This window comes from Aulostomus chinensis, chromosome 18 (genome assembly GCF_037954235.1).
Source record: "Aulostomus chinensis isolate RoL2024-O1b breed Wild chromosome 18, RoL_Achi_v1.0, whole genome shotgun sequence".
NCBI lineage: Eukaryota > Metazoa > Chordata > Actinopteri > Syngnathiformes > Aulostomidae > Aulostomus > Aulostomus chinensis.
Window position 1 is genome coordinate 6,654,470 of NC_141337.1, and position 17,738 is coordinate 6,672,207.

At 40.3% G+C, this 17,738-nt stretch overlaps 1 protein-coding gene across 3 annotated transcripts; it reads right to left on the minus strand.

Annotated features, from left to right (window-relative positions):
* Positions 1–7,184: 7,184 nt before the first annotated feature.
* On the minus strand, positions 7,185–10,771 carry zfand2a (zinc finger, AN1-type domain 2A). Of its 3 annotated transcripts, none has more exons than XM_086184606.1 (10): positions 10,598–10,771; positions 9,801–9,879; positions 9,614–9,708; positions 9,200–9,331; positions 8,964–9,115; positions 8,737–8,862; positions 8,513–8,588; positions 8,330–8,406; positions 7,666–7,796; positions 7,185–7,502 (listed from the first exon to the last, which is right to left on the minus strand). In XM_086184606.1, the coding sequence occupies exons 2-9, from the start codon at positions 9,853–9,855 to the stop codon at positions 7,685–7,687; spliced, it is 825 nt and encodes a 274-aa protein (XP_086040732.1). In that variant the 5' UTR covers positions 9,856–9,879; positions 10,598–10,771; the 3' UTR covers positions 7,185–7,502; positions 7,666–7,684. The 3 variants fall into 3 exon arrangements, with proteins under 3 accessions (XP_086040732.1, XP_086040731.1, XP_086040730.1); XM_086184605.1 differs by having other exon boundaries at positions 7,712–7,796; positions 9,801–9,895; XM_086184604.1 differs by having other exon boundaries at positions 7,186–7,502; positions 7,712–7,796; positions 10,598–10,770.
* Between the last annotated feature and the right edge of the window lie 6,967 nt (positions 10,772–17,738).

A 17,738-nucleotide genomic window follows, 5' to 3' on the forward strand; every position in this document is an offset into this window, starting at 1 on the left:
TGCAGGACCTGCTGAGAAAACTACACCAACAGCAAAGCATCAATCCGGATTCACCAGAGTGGTGAAATGAGCATTGATTGTAGGTTAGAAATGCTACACTACTGTGCTGCACATTGCTGCTGTAGATCAGTCAAGGTCTCTGCTCCATACCGTGTATCATTATTCCCAGGTTGTCATAGAAACCAGTTTGGATCTTCTTATGTCTGCTCCTCATATTTTGTATTACAACTGTCTTGGGTAGCGCTTTGACTGAGGATTTTTTTTTTTTTTTTTTAGAGTGTCACAGCCCTTTATTTAGGAAGCTAAAAGGGTGTATGTGATGCAGCAGAGTTCTCTGATCAAGCATCTTCTTCAAAGTTTTTTTTTTTTTTTTACCTTTCCGTGCAGCCTGAACTTGAAAAGATTACAACTTTTCAAAATTTAAGTGGAGTCACTGACAGTTGAAAGGAGTCAGATATGATTAACCCATATTTGAAGGAACTTGTTTTAGCTCCAGCCTGTCACGTCAAAGCAGCGATGAATGACGAGGGCTGAGCTCCACGGAGAACCCTTCAGCAGCGGCTGATATAATTGACTGGAAGGAAAAAAAGGATGCATCAATTACCCTCACACACAGCACTTCAGAAAAGTATCATCAAAACAACAGATGGGCAGCATTCACAGTGCCACCTACCAAAGATTGCCTCTGGATAATGGACTGCCTGCAAGAAAATTAGGAGGGGGGGGGGGGGATTTGAATGAATGAATTTAGCACTGGGTTCAATTGGTGGCTGACAGTGTTTTTGATTTGGATTGAAAGGCATTTTCATTATCTGAGAAGAGGCCCCGACTGCTGAAGTAGATATCATGGTATGGATATGAGTTACTGAGACCTTCACCTTCATTTTTGATGTGTAAAATAAAACCCCTCGGCCCCAGAGTGTTGTTTTTTTTCCTTTGTAATATTTCCAGACACCTGCAGCTGCTAACCCACAAATGAATCTAAAATCAGAGAATACCCTTGGATAGAAACACGCAATACATTCAAGCAAAGCCGTAAGCCGGAAACAAACAAAAAAAAGATCAATTGCAATAACTTGAGAAAAAGGAGAGTTATTTTGTGTATGTTTGGATGAGGCAAACAGGAGCTTGGATGTGTTAACTCTGAGTTGATTTGACAAGCAAATGTGGCTGGTTTGGTTTACACTTGGTCTGTGTTAACCAACCGTAACCCAGCCTGCAACACCGTCAACCTCTGTCATCGGACTCACATTCACACCTACCACTCTGAGTCTCTGAGTGACCTAATGAGCATGTTTTTGGCATGCGGGAGGAAGCCCAAGTACCCAGAGAGAACTCGCGCAGGTGTGCAGAAAACACGTGAGGCAGCGGCTAACCGCTGTTGCAGCTGCAACACTCCCGTTTGATAGAAATTAATGTCACACCTCAGGCAGCAAGTTATGGCAGGATGTTATGGGTTGGCCCTCACTCTGTCCCTTAACCAGATTTCATGAAAATGTACTAGTTTTAAGACACACTCAGAGTGACTTTCTCACCAACCTCCAAGTCACCAACATCTCAGAGCTTTATTTGGCTGCCCTTCCTTATCACTGCCTACTTGCAGGTTTCCATCAGGGACCTCCAGTGGCTTTATCAGTCATCCTCGTCTGCTTGAATAGATAAAACATACTCGCCCCAATATGATTGTTAACCGTGGCAAAGCTTTTTCCCAATCATATTCCGGGGTTCCGAACTCCAGCTTTCCTTCCATTTCTCTTATACACATCTATTTCCAGCTTTCTCCTTTAATCCTCCTCCATTTCTAACATCCATTTTGTCTTATTTCTTTCTCACCCCCCATCAAATGTGCTTCCATCCTCTTGATTTTGATGTACTTTCATGCATCAGGTATTTCACAAATAAATGCTTTCAGAACAAATCTGCACTATTTGACTATTTGTGTCATTCGTCAGTTTTAAAACTGCGTCACTGAGGACGATTTTGACATCAATTCACTTCTACGCACAATTCAACCAGGAATAACCCATTTACCCGAGCACCGTGAGCGCTAATGTCTGTGTTTTTCATGAGGACCTACAATAAGCATTCATACGGTTCTATACGCTGACCTGCTGGGTGCTTGTAATCCACCCAACTGTCCAATGACTCAACTTTTCTCTGTGGGAAATGGAGAATAACACTCAGTTCGAGCATTTCCTGCTCAGTCTCTTCCACTTCCATTGCCTCATGAGTGTCACATATACTTAATACTATGTATGAAATTATACCTACTGGCTGTGATAAAACTCTTTTTTCACTGTGAGGTGATCAGTTTTTTTTTTTAATCCATAATAAAAATCACAAAATAAAACTAGATCATCCGATATTTAAAACTGACCGTATATGACAGAATCATTGTATGCTGATGCAGACGGAGCGATTGTGGCTCTAAGAGCTCGTTTGTAACGTTCACAGACACGAAGCACTGTAGGCAACACTTAAACATCAGAAAACATTCAATTTTTAATCAGCAGAGCGTGCAATGGCTCTTCATGCCACTGTATTGATCCCTGGATAAGATGATTAATTTATGAGAAAGAGGGGGGGGGGAGTTTTTAGATCAAATTAGGAGTTCTCTGAGATCATTGTCAGACTGTAAAAACGGCCTACGGAGTGTGAATATGCTAATGGTGTTTTGTTTTTTTAAGTGAGCCGACTGGCCTCAATACATGAATTTGAGTTTTATATTCAAGTCAGTAGAACTCTTCTTTATTGGTTCTGAAATGAAAAAGAGAATTCTTTTACATTAAAGCGGTAGTCCGTCCTATTTTCATATAAATGAACATCCCTGCCAAACAAGTTCACACAATTCTTATTAAAGCAATACTTCTCCCCAAAATTGTAATTTGCCTTTCAGGTATTCATAAGTAGGAGTCTTGAGTTCACAAAGACCTTCTTTCACTACTTGTGCGACTATCGACTTTCCAAATGTTGTCAGAACAAGCGAATTGTGATAGTAAACAAGCCATTTGACAGGAACAATGCTGTGCAGCACATGGCGAGGGTTGGTTGGGATAACGGTTACTGCCAGAGGACAGAGACAAATGTTCCTTCACTACAGTTTCAAATTCTGTTCAAATCAATGAAGCAGATTTAGTTTCTGCTCAAAAGCACTTCATTGCTCTGCATGAGGTTTTACTGTGCACTCATTAATTCATTCACTTCATCACATTAGCATTATCTTCTACCGATTCTTCCCAGTTGTGTGTAGAGTAATTGGGTGGTAATTTTCCTGGTGGTTCGCTGTTCTCTGCCTTCTGTATCATGTTGTAGCTGTGTGGGTTCTATGAGTCACCGACCTCGACGTCCAGTCACTGAGCTTCCTCAAGTCAGAATATGACCCGGCTGATTTCATCATCCGTGGGCTTTCATGGTGAATCTATTGCGAACCAGTCACTCAGCTACTGGTGCAACTGGGTGAAGATCATTTATGTATGAGCAGATGAATTACAATCTGCTAACCATTTATTCATCCAACACATGAGTAAATCCTCTGGTCGGCTCTCCGCATTAGTAACCCTATGACACACGTGCTCACACATTTTGTGTACTCACTCTGGTGTTACCATAGCAATCAGTCCTGTTAAAAACACTGAACACTACTTATCAACATGTGAATTTGCTGTGGAAAGTGGCTGTCAATGTTAAACTACACAGCTCAGCTTTCCCATTAGCGCTAGTAAAACGTGGGTACATCCTGGTCGGAGCTCCCGCTGAGCTAAAATCCCTTTGGTTCTGGGAAATTGGAGGAAGATGGAGATCTGGACTGTATGAGCCTCTGTGAATCTCCACAGAAGCATGACAGATGCATCTATTTTTTTAATAGATTCATGGAATATTGATCGAATAAGCAACCATTCTGACCTTCTGCGGCACTTACATGCGGCTTTGCATGGACTTTTCCTGGTACAGTGTTGAATAGAGGAAGGTCACAAACAATTGAGTCGGCTCTTTTCAGTGGAAGATGAGCTGATTTCTTAAAAAACAAACAAAAACAAAACAGGATAATAGGATAATCTTTTCACCACACATACTCATTCACTGACTGAATGTGATGATGTACTCTGTGTGTGTGTGTGTGTGTGTGCGTGTGTGTGTGTGAAGCATGAATCACATGTGATGTCAGAGATCATACGATCTGATAGCAGATGGAGGCAGAGCTGCAAGGCATGAGTGGAGACAAATATAGGCAGCAGATCAACACTGAGAAACAGCCAAAAAAAAAGAGTTCACATTCTCAAAATAAATAGAATTTGAAGGATAATACATTACAAAAGTATTATATGGAGAGAAGAACAAGCCATGAGGGGGCGAGATAGTTGGATCTGATTGCTGAGTTGAGCCAAAACGAATTGGCTCACTGAAAAGAGCCGGAATTACATCACAAATGTTCCAAGTCCACAGAGGGTTTTTTATTTGGTCTCATTCTTATGGTCATGTGTCTCGTGAAAACAAACAAGTCTTTAAAACTATTCCAGCGCAGAAGATCTACACAGCTGGACTGCAAGTTGGAGAACATCTCCCTCACAGTCTGGGTCCCCAATGATTTTCAACTGCTTATCAGTGTAGCCACAGAAATATGTGTCCCAGGTGGCTTATTGGGGAGGAGCTGATGTCACAGGGACCAGGTGCTGCTTCAACACTCGCCGTCCCCACATATGAGAATCTACATGGACATCAGTTTATGGAGGCCAAGATTTCTGGTTCAGTCATTTCACTTTCACTCACTTCCTGTGGCAGCTACATATCAGATTATCCATCCATCCATCGTCTTCCGCTTATTCCAGTTAAGGGTCATGGGGGGGCTGGAGCCTATCCCAGCAGTCTTTGGGCGAGACGCGGGGTTCACCCTGGATGGGTCACCAGTCCATCACAGGGCCAACACATATAGACAGACAACCATTCACACTGACAGTCACACCTACGGTCATTTTAGAGTGTCAATCAGCCTCGTCCTCTCTTGATGTCTTTGGACTGTGGGAGGAAGCTGGAGTACCAGAGAGAACCCACACAGGAACAGGGAGAACATGGAGACTCCACATAGAAAGATCCCGTGCTGGAGCCGGGACTCAAAGCCGGAACTTTCTTGCTGTGAGGCGACAGTGCTGACCACTGCACCACCGTGCCACCTCCAATCCATCAGATTGTTGATATACTATATCTAATATCTATCATACTTTATTAATAGTGGAATACTTTGGAATCTTATGAATATTTACACGTTTTAATGCAATCTGAACTGGACTGCTATTGTTTTGTTGTCTACTGACAACTTATGGCATACTGGATTCTTCTTTTTTTCCTCCCTCACGTCATATTTTAGTCAACTGTTCCCAAAAACTAGGCGCTTCTATTGAATCTATCACATGAATGATAAGATATTTTCTCTTGCTGTGGCAACCTTGGATTATTGACGTTAACATACATCTTAAATATCTCTTCCAAGCCTTGGCTCTGAGTGGCTGCTGACATTCACAGGGAGCAGGTGCACCCAGCTTCTGCTTCAACAAGCTCCCTCCAGACCTGGACGACAAGCAGACATCAGGTCACAGAGGCCGAGACTCTGTCACAACCGTGTCGGCGTGAGAATTTTTGCTACATTCAGAGAGCAAACAGACTGAGAATCAGGACATCTTAGCGTTCAGCGTCAACCTTCACTTTACATCAGCATTTATTGTGAAGCCAGGCAAAATACAGAGGTGAACATCTGTCATCTTTTTAATAGCATAAACAGATTCCATCAGCGTTTCGATTAAAAAACTAATTCTGCCTGATATATTGGACATCTGTCAACGGTTTAACTGAATAACATTGCTAATCTAACCTTTTATTCCTAAATTTGACTTGAAATAATAAACGCTCCTCTCCTTTTTTGAAGAAAACCTCCTCTGATGAAAACCCGACATATTGCAAGAGATGAACAACATGAAATAATAATAGAACACAAAATGAGAAGTCATTAATTACATCAATGACTTGTAGGCATCAGAATAAATTGGATATTTTAGGTACTCACACTAGACATTCACATTGTAGTCATGCACAGTGGTATTGAACTGTAGTACTTTGATGATAAGTACTTCCTTAATATGTAAATTTCTGTAACAATCAGCTTATAAATCCGAACATAATATCGATTTAAGGGAAGTTATGTAGTCACTTTTCATTTCAAACCACGGCAAAAACAAAATTGTTCTGTGGTGAGAGAGTCACTGAGAGAGTTTTGGGAGTCATACCAGTTGTGGCAGGTTTACATAATACTCCACCAGCAGCTGCACTACCTTCTAAAGTATTATGTATACAGTAGGAATATGTCAATTCAAAAAGTTATTCAGTTATTTGTGTTGATGGCCACAGATATTAAGCAAGTATTTTCATCAGTCGTGTAGCAGCGAAAGCCAACATTTTTAAAAGAATGGAAAATCTGTGACGAGATTTTATGCAACATTTGAAAACAGGAATTTTGGCAAACAACAGGGAATGCATGTTGAAGTCTTACCGCCCTCTGCTGTACAAACCTGGAACTACATGCTCTGCCACAAGTTAAAATAATTCCAGATGTTTGGCTGCCGTAAGTTTGAGCAGCAGGGGTGAACTGATTGATGCATGATGTGGAGAGGTGCATTAGGCTATTTGAGGATATTCACATATTATGCAGCAATTCTAAACTGTCCAATGCATCCGCCAAGGACGTAACACCATCCTCTGGTCTTTTATCAGAATGGTGGATAAAAAAAAAAAACCTTATTTCCTGTTTTCTTTGAATTGAACAGAGTGCTGCACTGATCGAAGATGAAGCCATTATAATTTGGTACGACAAGATCATAAAATGTTGCAGGTAACCGATGACTCTCAAGTCCTCAGATCTTCATTATGATGCATTTTATTAGGAGGAGGTATTTGGGCTGAAATGGCGTAACTAAAGTGAGCACAAGTGATATTTGTGTACTTTTCTATCCCTCTCACACCAACATACGATCATCACCCATTAAACTGCCAGTGTTTTTTGTTTTGGCGTGCAGCTTTTCACAAATGTAAATAAAACAAATCAAAAACAAAGACATACAAAAGGTACTTTTCCACATCCCAACTCATAAGGGTTTGCCAAACTGGCAGGCCACATAGTTCACGTGTATTCACCTCAAGAAATCAGAATTCGGGTTGCGTCTTTGAAATAATTTATTCATATGTGGTAATAGAATGCATTTATGATCAGCATATAAAATATATACAGAGCAAATCATTTGTAAAAATGTCAGATCTGGCTAGGAAAGTGTGTGCTTGTATTGTAGAAGGCGATATTTCTCAGCAACTTTGAAGAGGTTATCCTTTTATTGAACAATCATTTGTGTTGGTTGGTGATAATCCCAGATGAGTAGTTCCTTATACATCATTATTTTAAGAGTCTAAACCGTGGTCTGAGATTAAGAAAGGCTGCAGTTGGACTGTTTGGACTCTCTCCCCTGAAGAAAAAAGAAAAAGAAAATACAGTTAGAGACAAGGACCCTTTAATCAACTCACAAATTCACGTGACGGTCGCACAAAAGGTTAAATTATTCCCGTTTCATCTTGCGGCAGCTGACAGAGCTCAAAGAGGAGTAGCAGCCATGACGACAGTGTACCTACATGTGCTCCTGTTAGCATGCTACTGACGGCTAAGGTTTCCGGGTACCTGTTGTCTCTGCTGCTGGCGTCTGTATTCTTCTTCACTGGCAGCGAGAGCCTGAGCCAGAGCCAGATCCTCCTGCTCCTGAGGGCTGAGACCAACAAAAAAATTAAATTTAAACACAACAAAGCATCAAAAGACATTCTTTAGAGGACGGTTCTGTAGCTTTTATACATTTCCTCTTCCCAAAGTCGTATGACACTGGCCCTTGCAGGGATACGATATGTTGAAGCCCTCATCAGAGGGGTCCAGTAACTGTAGTGAGTTGTGTCTTTTTGTGGCAAAGCAAATAAACCAATAATAACTGAGTCCCAATGACTGAGGAGGTCTTAAAAACATTCAAATAATCAGCTGATAGAAACCACGCTTAGAGGAAAGGCTTGTGTTCGGCATCTGGAAATCAGGATTTCCCCTGGGCTTAAGAATTAGGAATTTCTTTTGACACAACAAAAAAAGAACACCACCACAAGAACCATTTGAAGGTTGTGTTTCTTTTTTAAGAAAATAGAAATCCCAGCTGTTAAGACCCTAAATCCAAAAGTCTTCTGAGCTCGACAAAGCTACAACAGTAGAAGCATGTTGATCGAAGCATATTAGCTGTAGGTTGTTTAAAGGTTTTCTTACCTGAGTGTTGGCTGAGGAGTCTGTCTGGACTCAGCCAAAGACATCTCCAGAGCCCTTTGTAAAGCCTGCTCCTCCGTCTAAACAGACAGGTTAGAAAAAAAAAAACAAAAAAACAACATGTTAACATTTTTGTTCCAATGGGGACCCATCTATTATGTGATGTTGTTTACGTAACAAGCGTACCATCCCGGCCTGAAAAGATGCTGATGGTGGCATTACATTCTGTGCTGAAAGTGAGGTGGGGATCTGCGGTGCAGAGCTGGGAAAGAAAGACAGAACAGAGGAGTGAATTCATACTTGAGATGTCAAATTCTAGATTCAAAAAAATCATAATCCTTTTATAGATTTTGAGAGGAAGAAAAATCTTTTGACTATTTTGCAAGCAATACTCAATGAACGTCTCTTACCCATTGTTGTGGTGACCTGTGTTATTTGCACTCATGCCGTTAGTGAACGACCTGGAGTTTCCTGAAGCAGATGAAGCCGAGGCCGAGGTGGAAGAAGCCCCTTGGGATCTCATTACAGCAGCATGTCTAAGACAAAACATAAAAGCTGCAATGAGTCAAACGTTCTTGCTGTAGTGTTACATAAGAGACACAGGGTTTATCTGAAGATGCAGTGTGAATAAACCTACCCAGATTTGGACAAAGGTTTCCCATCGGTCTTACAATCATGGTCTAGCGGGTTCCGGTGTTTAAGACAGTAATTTAAATGACATTGATTGCAGGTCACTCTCATCATTTCCTTCTGTTTACAGCCTCCTTTGGAACACTTATTTGTGAAAATCTGAAAGAAACAAAGCATCTTTAGTTATTGTTGGTTTGGTTGTAACTCACTGCGAGATAAAAAATAAAAACAAATTATATTAACCTTTCGCTTTCTTTGCGCAGGATCAGATCTGCAATCCCGATCAATATGTTCCCCGACTTTAATATCGGGCATCTCTCCTCTCTTGACAGGAATGGGAGTGTTGCACAAAGGACATACAGGAACCTGGACATCCTTCGGGGAAATAAGACATTCAAATAAACAAGACATGTCCTGAACAGTTGAAGATATTACGATTGATGTTAAAGATGCATCTTGGAGCATCTGCCTAAATGTCTAACCGGCAATCAATGACGCCATGACATCATACACAACTTTTTCTTTAATAAAAACACAGATTTCAAATGTGATGTGTCGGGACTGAGCATCATACAACATAAAAATAACTTTTATGAGATTTAAATAAGGGACAAGTCAAGTATTGGACACAGTCTATTGTAATTTACTATTACTAACCTTTTTGTAGGATGACGTGCATTTGTGGTTTGCATATGTTATGTGGTCCTTACAGAAAATGTCTTGACAGGCATCACATTTCATGGGAAGGAAATCTGTAGAATCAAAAGCTTTTTAAGTTCCAAGTTCTAATTGCACTGAAGGAATAAAGAAGCAAATATTACAATCTATTTCAAAAAGTATTGACCTAAACGCTTGCAGGTTTTCTCAGAGCAGTGTTCCCCCAGATCTGGAAACTCCATCGTAGACAGTGAGTCAGTTTTAACCTGAAGGAGGAAGAAACTAAAACAGATGAAGTGCTGTCAGTGTAAACAAAGCTAGCAGTCGGTGCATGCTAGCTGCCTTTAGCTTTGCTAATGTGTCAAGTCATCACATCTTAGTAAAAACACCGTTAAGATCGTGTCATGAGCTACGACCTGCATAATTTCACGTTGACTCGAAAATTTTACTAGTTTACTCAACAGAAACAAACCTTATCTATATTAAATCTATACAGTTTTTTTTTTAAATAACGTGAGCACAGACACAGTTGGGTTGATAAACGGCTAGCTTGTTGAGCTAGAATAACTCATATGATTATCAGTTAGCTTAGTCCTGTTACATAACTGGGTAGGCTAGACACCACCGACCAGGATTATAAGCTAAAGCCAAGAATATATAGCTCGGAACAAATACAAACTGCTGTGCATTGCAAGATGTTCATCGCTAATAATCTATGAGCAAAGCTGGGTTAGCTTACGTGTAGCTAACTAGTGAACTAGCATTGATTCACCTCGCCTCTGATACGTTTATCAAGAGGCTCAAGAAAAAAAACAAACATTTGCTTTACTTTCTCACTTCAAAAATAACAACAGTAACATCGATAGTGATTATTAGACGGTACTCAAACATGTAGCTGTGGGGTTGAACGTGAAAGATGAGGGCTAGCGTTAGCTTTCCATTAAATAAATAATTTTTTAAAATTGCATGGATTCATTTACTCACCAACTTGCGTTGTACCTTGGATCTCCCGTCGTGTGCTAACAAGAAACTGTATCACCTTGTAATTACCAGCTAAACAGAGATTTTACTGTCGCACTATCACCTCCTTGATCCCTGAGCACTGCTGCTAGTGAGCTGTGTGTCTACTCTATCTCATCATGGATGTATTTTGATGTGTCACGCACGCCCCACCTCCAAAAACGTAACGTTGACGTCAGTAAAAACGCAAGTCACGCCGCCTCGACATTCATGACTGTGGAGAAGTCTGGAAAGATCGAGCACTTACAAATAAATTTGAGAGTGCACCATTTTCCGATGATTTTTTTGCAAAGTCGCTTTTATTTTCTGTTAATTCATTCATTATTTTGGTCAGTTAAAAACACCGGCTCCAAAATTGATCCTAAAACGATTATTCTCGGTATTATCCTAATTAACCAAGTGAAATCACGTTAACAGTTGTTTAATTAACGTATTTTTGGTGAAACAATCGCTCCGACATGCATTTCATCCCCCCCCCCCCAAAAAAAAACAGCCACAGAATGGATGCATATTATGGCCCACTGCCCTCCAGTGGTCGTCGCAATGAACTGCAATGCCGAGTTCAATATTTAGCTAGACATTCAAATATATTTTATTCGTAATGTTATTCAACCAGGCGAGTCACTAAGAACAAATGTATGGTAGCAATATTGATACAAGTGATTTGTAGTTCAGTTATTGCCCAAAGCAACATCAGTGTTGGAACCTAAAGTGAGGCAGGTAAAACACACAGTCCACTGATGAAAAAACACAACAACTCAACTCTCAGGTATGAAAATGCTCAACAAATAAAGTTTAATGTTCAAATAAAGTTCGCCAAGCAGCGAGTGTGGGATTGAACGACATTGCAATCGTAATTTTAAAACTAGTGTTTGCTGCCCTCCAGTGGCCGGAATATGGATGTGCAAATAGGGACACCTGCAAATCGTTCAATGTCTATTGACCTAAAAACTTTCTATTTCTTCTCGTTATTATTAGTTCTAAAATAAATGTGAAGAAACTAATAAAAACGTTTTTATTGATTTTAATCTAAATTTTTATTTTTTCTGTACTTCCCCCCCCCTTTCTACTATATTTCTTCCACCTGTACGTCACTCTTCAGTTTGATGCTTGAATCCGGGCTTCGAAGACAGTTTACATTTCTACAGATTTATGAAATCACAATCTTAGTTTGTCACACAATTTTAAAATGGCTTGTGAATTTAGCCATTCAGTCCTCAGATCATTTGTTTTTAATAGACGATACATAAGCAACATGGAGGCAAATACTCCACACTGTCCTCCAAGGGGTAAATTATTATGGATAATTTTTATTTTTTCTCTATTATTTGATCAGCATGTCAGTTAACACGCGGGAGTTAGGACCGTGGTGTATGTCTCTGCTAGTTGATGCTGACGGCCATCTCCCTGGTTGGGGAAATTATTTGACTTGTAGCCAAAAGAGTTTCTAACCATAAAATGTCTAAGATTTTGGATCATGTATGTCGCGAGTCCTCTGCTGGCTGCTCCTCTGATGGCAGCGACTATTACACGTAGGGTTTGTGAAACAGTTCTGCTGTCTTTCCACTGGGACATCTCTTTGAAAATGGACTATGGCCATTTTGTTTTGTGATTAATCAAACAGTCAAACTGGGGTTGTTTTTTTTTCATTATAAAAACTTTATGAGCCTCTCTGTTGGATGGGCTGTTTTTTGTTTCGACACATATTTCTTTGAATAAGGAAAGGAATCTTCAGCATTCATGGTGACATGTCTAATTCCATTTTCTTAAAAAAAAAAAAAGCTGAATAGAGCCATATGATTCCAGTATCTCATTTTGGAGGTTAAATTTGTATCTAAACCTCGTGGTTGTCAACCCCATTGCACACGAATGGCTAACTCTTCATACGCCTGAGAACTTCTTGCTAAAGCTAACAGAGGGAATGGCGCGCGAGCAGGTTTCACCTGTTGATGGCTGCAGGATTCGGCTCACTGAGCCGAGGAGGATCTGTGATCGGCGTTGAATCCCAAAGGGTTTAGACAACGATGTGCTTACTGTAAATACGACAGCTGGATTTCTGTGTTGAGAAATCCAGCTGTCGTATTTACATTTTTTTTATATCCTATTATGAAGGATCAATAAAGTTACTTTCGATTAGGAGTGACCCTGTTGTTGGGACGGAGGATAGAAGACGCTGGCGGCAGCAGGAACAGAAGCTGAGAGATTACATTTCTCTCCTCTTCTGCAGCACCTGCCTCATAACCTGGTAGAGCTGCTGCCAGATGGAACTGCTCTGAAAACACCCCCCCCTGCCCCCCCCCCAACACACACACAGGTTTGTGCAATTCAGAGACTTATTTGTAGTATTTTTCAGGGTTTTATGCATATTTTTTTTTCATCTTGTCCACATTAATTCATGTAAAGAGGAACAACTACGACACATGTACACGAGTCTCCGTGACCAAAATAAATTGGCATGTCTCTCTAAAACTTTCAGAGAACCTCAGTCTCATGAAGGTACCAGGCTGTATCGCTTTCACGCACCTCAAACACTGGAAAGTGGGTTCATCTTCATCATGGTTTGAACTGATTATGTTTGAGTATCTGTAACTTATAGGTGCTTTTAGCAATGTTGGAAGATGCTCTTTTATCAACGGGCAAGAGTTGTAGTCAGAATATTCTTTTTTTTTTTCTTCTTTAAACCAAAACCTTCCTGAATATTTGTATAAAACACTTATCTGCTGCAGGGAAATCTAGAGGACAGAGGTCACCAGCAGAGGCAAGAGGTGAGTTCTTGCAGGAAGTATTTTAATTTGATTATATTGTGTCCTGTAATCATAAAAACTAACCACTAGAGGGCACAATAGGTCTTTTTATCCACTCTGAAGCAGCCACTGTCCTTGACCAATGAAGGGGATCTGATGGAGGCCTGATTTCAGGGTCAAGGAGGTCTAAAGATCTGTAGAAAACCACATCAGTGTCCAGTTCTATTCACAGGGTGTGCGTTGAAAGGTTTGCAGTAAAACGCGGACGTGTTGGTGCAGAGTGACGTTCAGAAAAGACCGCAATAGGATGGCAAATATTTTTTGTCCTAGAACAGCACTCTTGTTTTACCTTATAATAAAAGTTTAAGTCTGTGGGGTATTTCAGAAGTTCCCATTTAGCTTAAATCTGACTCTTTTTTCTCTCTCTCTTGGTTTTGCGGTGCGCTTCTACAGTAAATATCTCCAGAGTTTTTGGTTGTTGGGTTTTTTTTGTTTTTTTTTGCAGAGCAGCAGATGGCCAAGCTGCAGAGTAGAGTCACCACTTTTTCCTTTACCAGATCTTTTTTGTAATGTGAGGAAACAGCAAGGGACTGCTAGCTATCCCTTCCAATTTGGCTTCAGCTAATAGAAACTACACAAGCTCAGAGACTACACAGCTAGTATTGGATAAATATTTCTCCAGCCTTGCCTCAACTTTGTGCTCGGTTTGCTCCACAAAGTTTGCGAGCGGGGTGTGTAAAAGTATACTGTTGTTGCATCGCACAGCTCAGCAGCCTCATTTGTAGGCGGAATGTGGCCTGGAGGGGCAGGGGACTTGAGTCATTACATGCACATATCTCAGAGGTAATGTTGTTGCAGGGAGTTTCTGGATCTCTGACGCTGTCCGTGGTGCTTAAAGTCCTCCTTCCACATAAACACAGTCATGAATAGAAGCAGCAGTAACACCTACAGGACTATTCACGTTCCCAAATCATTAGGGATTATATGGAGGATGGCTTAAAAAATTTTTTTTTTTTTTTTTGGATAGGCTACACTTTTTCTTTTTTAAAAAAAAAAAAATTTCTGTAGCGTTGAATTATTAGATTGAAGTTGAATAATAAGCACTGAGTCAAACAGCACACCCTTCATCTGCGGAGCTGTAATTAACAGGGGCAAAATGCAGGCGGTGGCGAAGGAGGGGAGGGAGAAAAAAAAATGCAAATTATTCTGCACAAAGGCTCCTCACAAATTGGCGTCACCATTTCTCAAATTATATCATTACTATATTTTGAAAATGTTAATCTGTTGAGCGGATTTCCCGGGGGAGTTGAGTAAATTAGTTCTATTTCCGAGACTGCCTCTCTGCAAAGGCACGGCAGCGACAAGCACCTCTGATTTGCTGATTACAATTAGACTCCCCAGTTTGGGCTCCTTCAAGCATTGATAATTTTCGGCATATTAAGCACGTTTTAGCAAAGGTGATAAGTCAGTTTTAATTGAAATGAAATTATTATTCTAATGGAAGTTTGGTTATTATTATTAGGAGGCACTAGTCATTCTAGCTTCATTTTTAATATATAAATGCTGGGGAGGAAAGAAAAAAAAAGATTTTGAAGGGCATTAGGGTGTCAGGATTGAATGAGGTAATTTGAAGGGAATTACTTTCTCTTCTATCAGAAATGAACTGAATTAAAAGTCCAAATCAATCGCTTTCACTTCTCCATTCTACTTTGACAGCGGCACAATTACAGATAATTAGATGGGAGGAAACTTTTAATTGTGGGATTAGAGGGAAAGAGAATTTGTAGGATCAGAGGGAGAAAAAAAATCGAGGCAGAGTTTCTTGCTTAAAATCGAATCAAAGGATTTGCGAGCTTAAAATGGCAACCAGCCTTTTTTACTGTTTAATTGGAATTGCATCTAGTTCATCCAAATCATCCAAAACAATTAATTTAGATTTAATTCTATAATTATCATCAAATCGAATAATGTGCAACCTAATTTAGATAGTTAAAAATTAACGTGCGTGAAGTTAATTGAGTAATTAAACTCCTAAACTGCTGCCTATTAATTTGCCTGCCTAATTAAAAATGAATTTCATTCTGTGCTGGTAAAGAAGGCATCAGTGTTGGATGGGCGTCTTGATAAGGCCTGTGTCTTCTTCTTCTTTTTTTTTTAAGAGTGTGTGTGTGTGTGTGTGGGGGGGGGGGGTGTATGATTGGAACCCCTATATTAAGTTGGCATGCATTTCTTGTATCTCTTTATCTGGCTTATACTGACTCAGGTGAGTGTGCAGTTGTAAAATCCTCTTAGGGGACTCAGCCAAGCATTCTGGAGACACGAAAGAGAAAAAAGTTGGCATGAAAAAGTGTTATTTAGTGAGGGGAGAGATAAGTGTTTGGCTTTTAGCTCTTAAAAGAAAACTTTGATTGATACAAACAGCCCAAAATATATATATGAAATGACAGGCTGAATGTTTAGTGGCCTCTGGATTAGAAGAAGTGTGTTGGAAGGAGACTTTCCCTCTAATTTCAGCACTCTGGTGAAAAGTGGACTTCACAGCCAACTTAAAAGCTCCCCCTTAGAGATTACAGCGGTGATATTGAAGTGATAAAAAACACCCAACACGGAGCGTCACTGATAAAATGATCAGATTTTGGTACATAAAAGAGGAAAAATGTCACCTCGCCATTGATGCCACACACTGTCAGTGCAGCAGCGTGCATCTGTGCCATCGCTCAGTCCCTCCAAATACCTTTAAATAGAGGCTGTGGTTCACAAAGAGGCTGTTTAGCACCCCAACATGCAGTGAAGACCTGAGGTGAATCCAAGCACACTGGTGAAACAGCAAATGGGATGAATGGTGACTTGCTCCACTTACACTCTCCAAGTTTGGCTCATCCAAATTAAAACAACAACAACAAAAAAGGTGTCTCCTGTCCAGAGAACAGCAGTAAAACACGAGTGTGTTTTCAGCTGTGTGTGTGTTTGTGTGTGTGTGTGTGTGTGTGTGTCATTCTCCATTATCACTTGACCTGGAATTTATCCCTTTAGATGATAAGTTAATCAATTACAGACCCATGTGCTCGTATTGATTTAGATCAGCTAGATGCAGTGAAATGATGTCAGATTTTGATGCTGCAACAAAACACATTTCAGTGGGGGGAGAGGTGTGGGAGGTTGGGGGGGGGTAAAAATAATAATATTTGTATTATTATATTTCCCTCTGAACAGCTGCCAAAAGCAGCAGTTGTAAAAGGTAACAAGGCAGGGGCAGCAGCGCGACTGAATGCTGGCCTTGTTCGTCTTATTATCGGGTTAATTAAAGCTAGAATCTGACAAAGTCACCCAGATGTAGAAAAACGGATTTAAATGCAATGTCTCTTGAGACTGTGTCAAGGGCTGCTTTTCACTGAGCTCCTGCATTGCGGACTGAATACACACTTGGAAGTGACGAAAAGCAATTATTGAATTTTAGATGTTCAAAAAAAAAAAAGAAAAAAGAAAGAAGAAAAAAGAAAAGAAAATGAATGGGAGGAATTATTCATAAGATCTTGTCCGTGTACGTTAAAATTAAAGTTAAAATACAAAGAAGGGGAAAGCTTCAAAGATAGACCCCACTACTGCTGGGGGGGGGGGGGGGGGTGGGTGGGAGAGAAGGAGAAGGAGGAGGAGAAGAAGAAGGAGAAGAAGGAGAAGAAGAAGGATGGATGAACAGTGGAGATCATTTCTGAGGAGTTCATTAAAATGTAAGGCTACACATTGAAATACAGAGGGTTGTTATTTGGGCTTGGGGGTCAAGTGACGAGCGGATTATATACTTCCTCATAATAATATTAATTAAACAATTTGCATGCTAATAGGGTAACAATTATCGCAGCTTCTGTTGAGAGATTCAGGTTATTACAACATGCCAATCCGAGTGCCAAGGGTCAGGGAATGAGTGGGGTGCGAAATTTCAACTCTGATTAACATTATGACAGCGCCAGACTTGGGATAAATAAAGTCGAATTAATTATTTGAAAAACCTAATGAGCAGACAGGATTTAGGATGGTGTGAGTGCAGGGGTAGGGGTGGAGGGGGGAGGGGGTCCAAATCTGTGTCTTTACATGAAATGTTGTGAATATCTGGAATGTAAGATATTCTATTTTACCGTCTTTAGTGTTACTGAAGCCCTTCTTTATTTGGTCTTGTATTTTCTTCCCAACAGCTCCGGCCGTATCAGAGACATTGGCCTTGCAACAGTAAAATATGATGGTTTGACTTTACGCCTTCAGGGATTTTTCAGCTCTCTTTTAAACGCGTCCATATTTCAACAGTCACCCTGTTGGTTTTATGCCCCGTGAACCTCATTACAGAGCTTTAACGCACTCAGATCATC

What these genes read in the sequence shown, in the direction of transcription:
- zfand2a (XM_086184605.1), bottom strand. Translation starts at nt 9,855, where the DNA reads ATGGAGTTTCCAGATCTGGGGGAACACTGCTCTGAGAAAACCTGCAAG. An exon ending in GCACGTCATCCTACAAAAAG is followed by an intron (nt 9,332 to 9,613) that starts GTTAGTAATAGT and finishes ATTTCCCCGAAG; the next exon opens with GATGTCCAGGTTCCTGTATG. An exon ending in GCCAGCAGCAGAGACAACAG is followed by an intron (nt 7,503 to 7,711) that starts GTACCCGGAAAC and finishes TTTTTTCTTCAG; the next exon opens with GGGAGAGAGTCCAAACAGTC.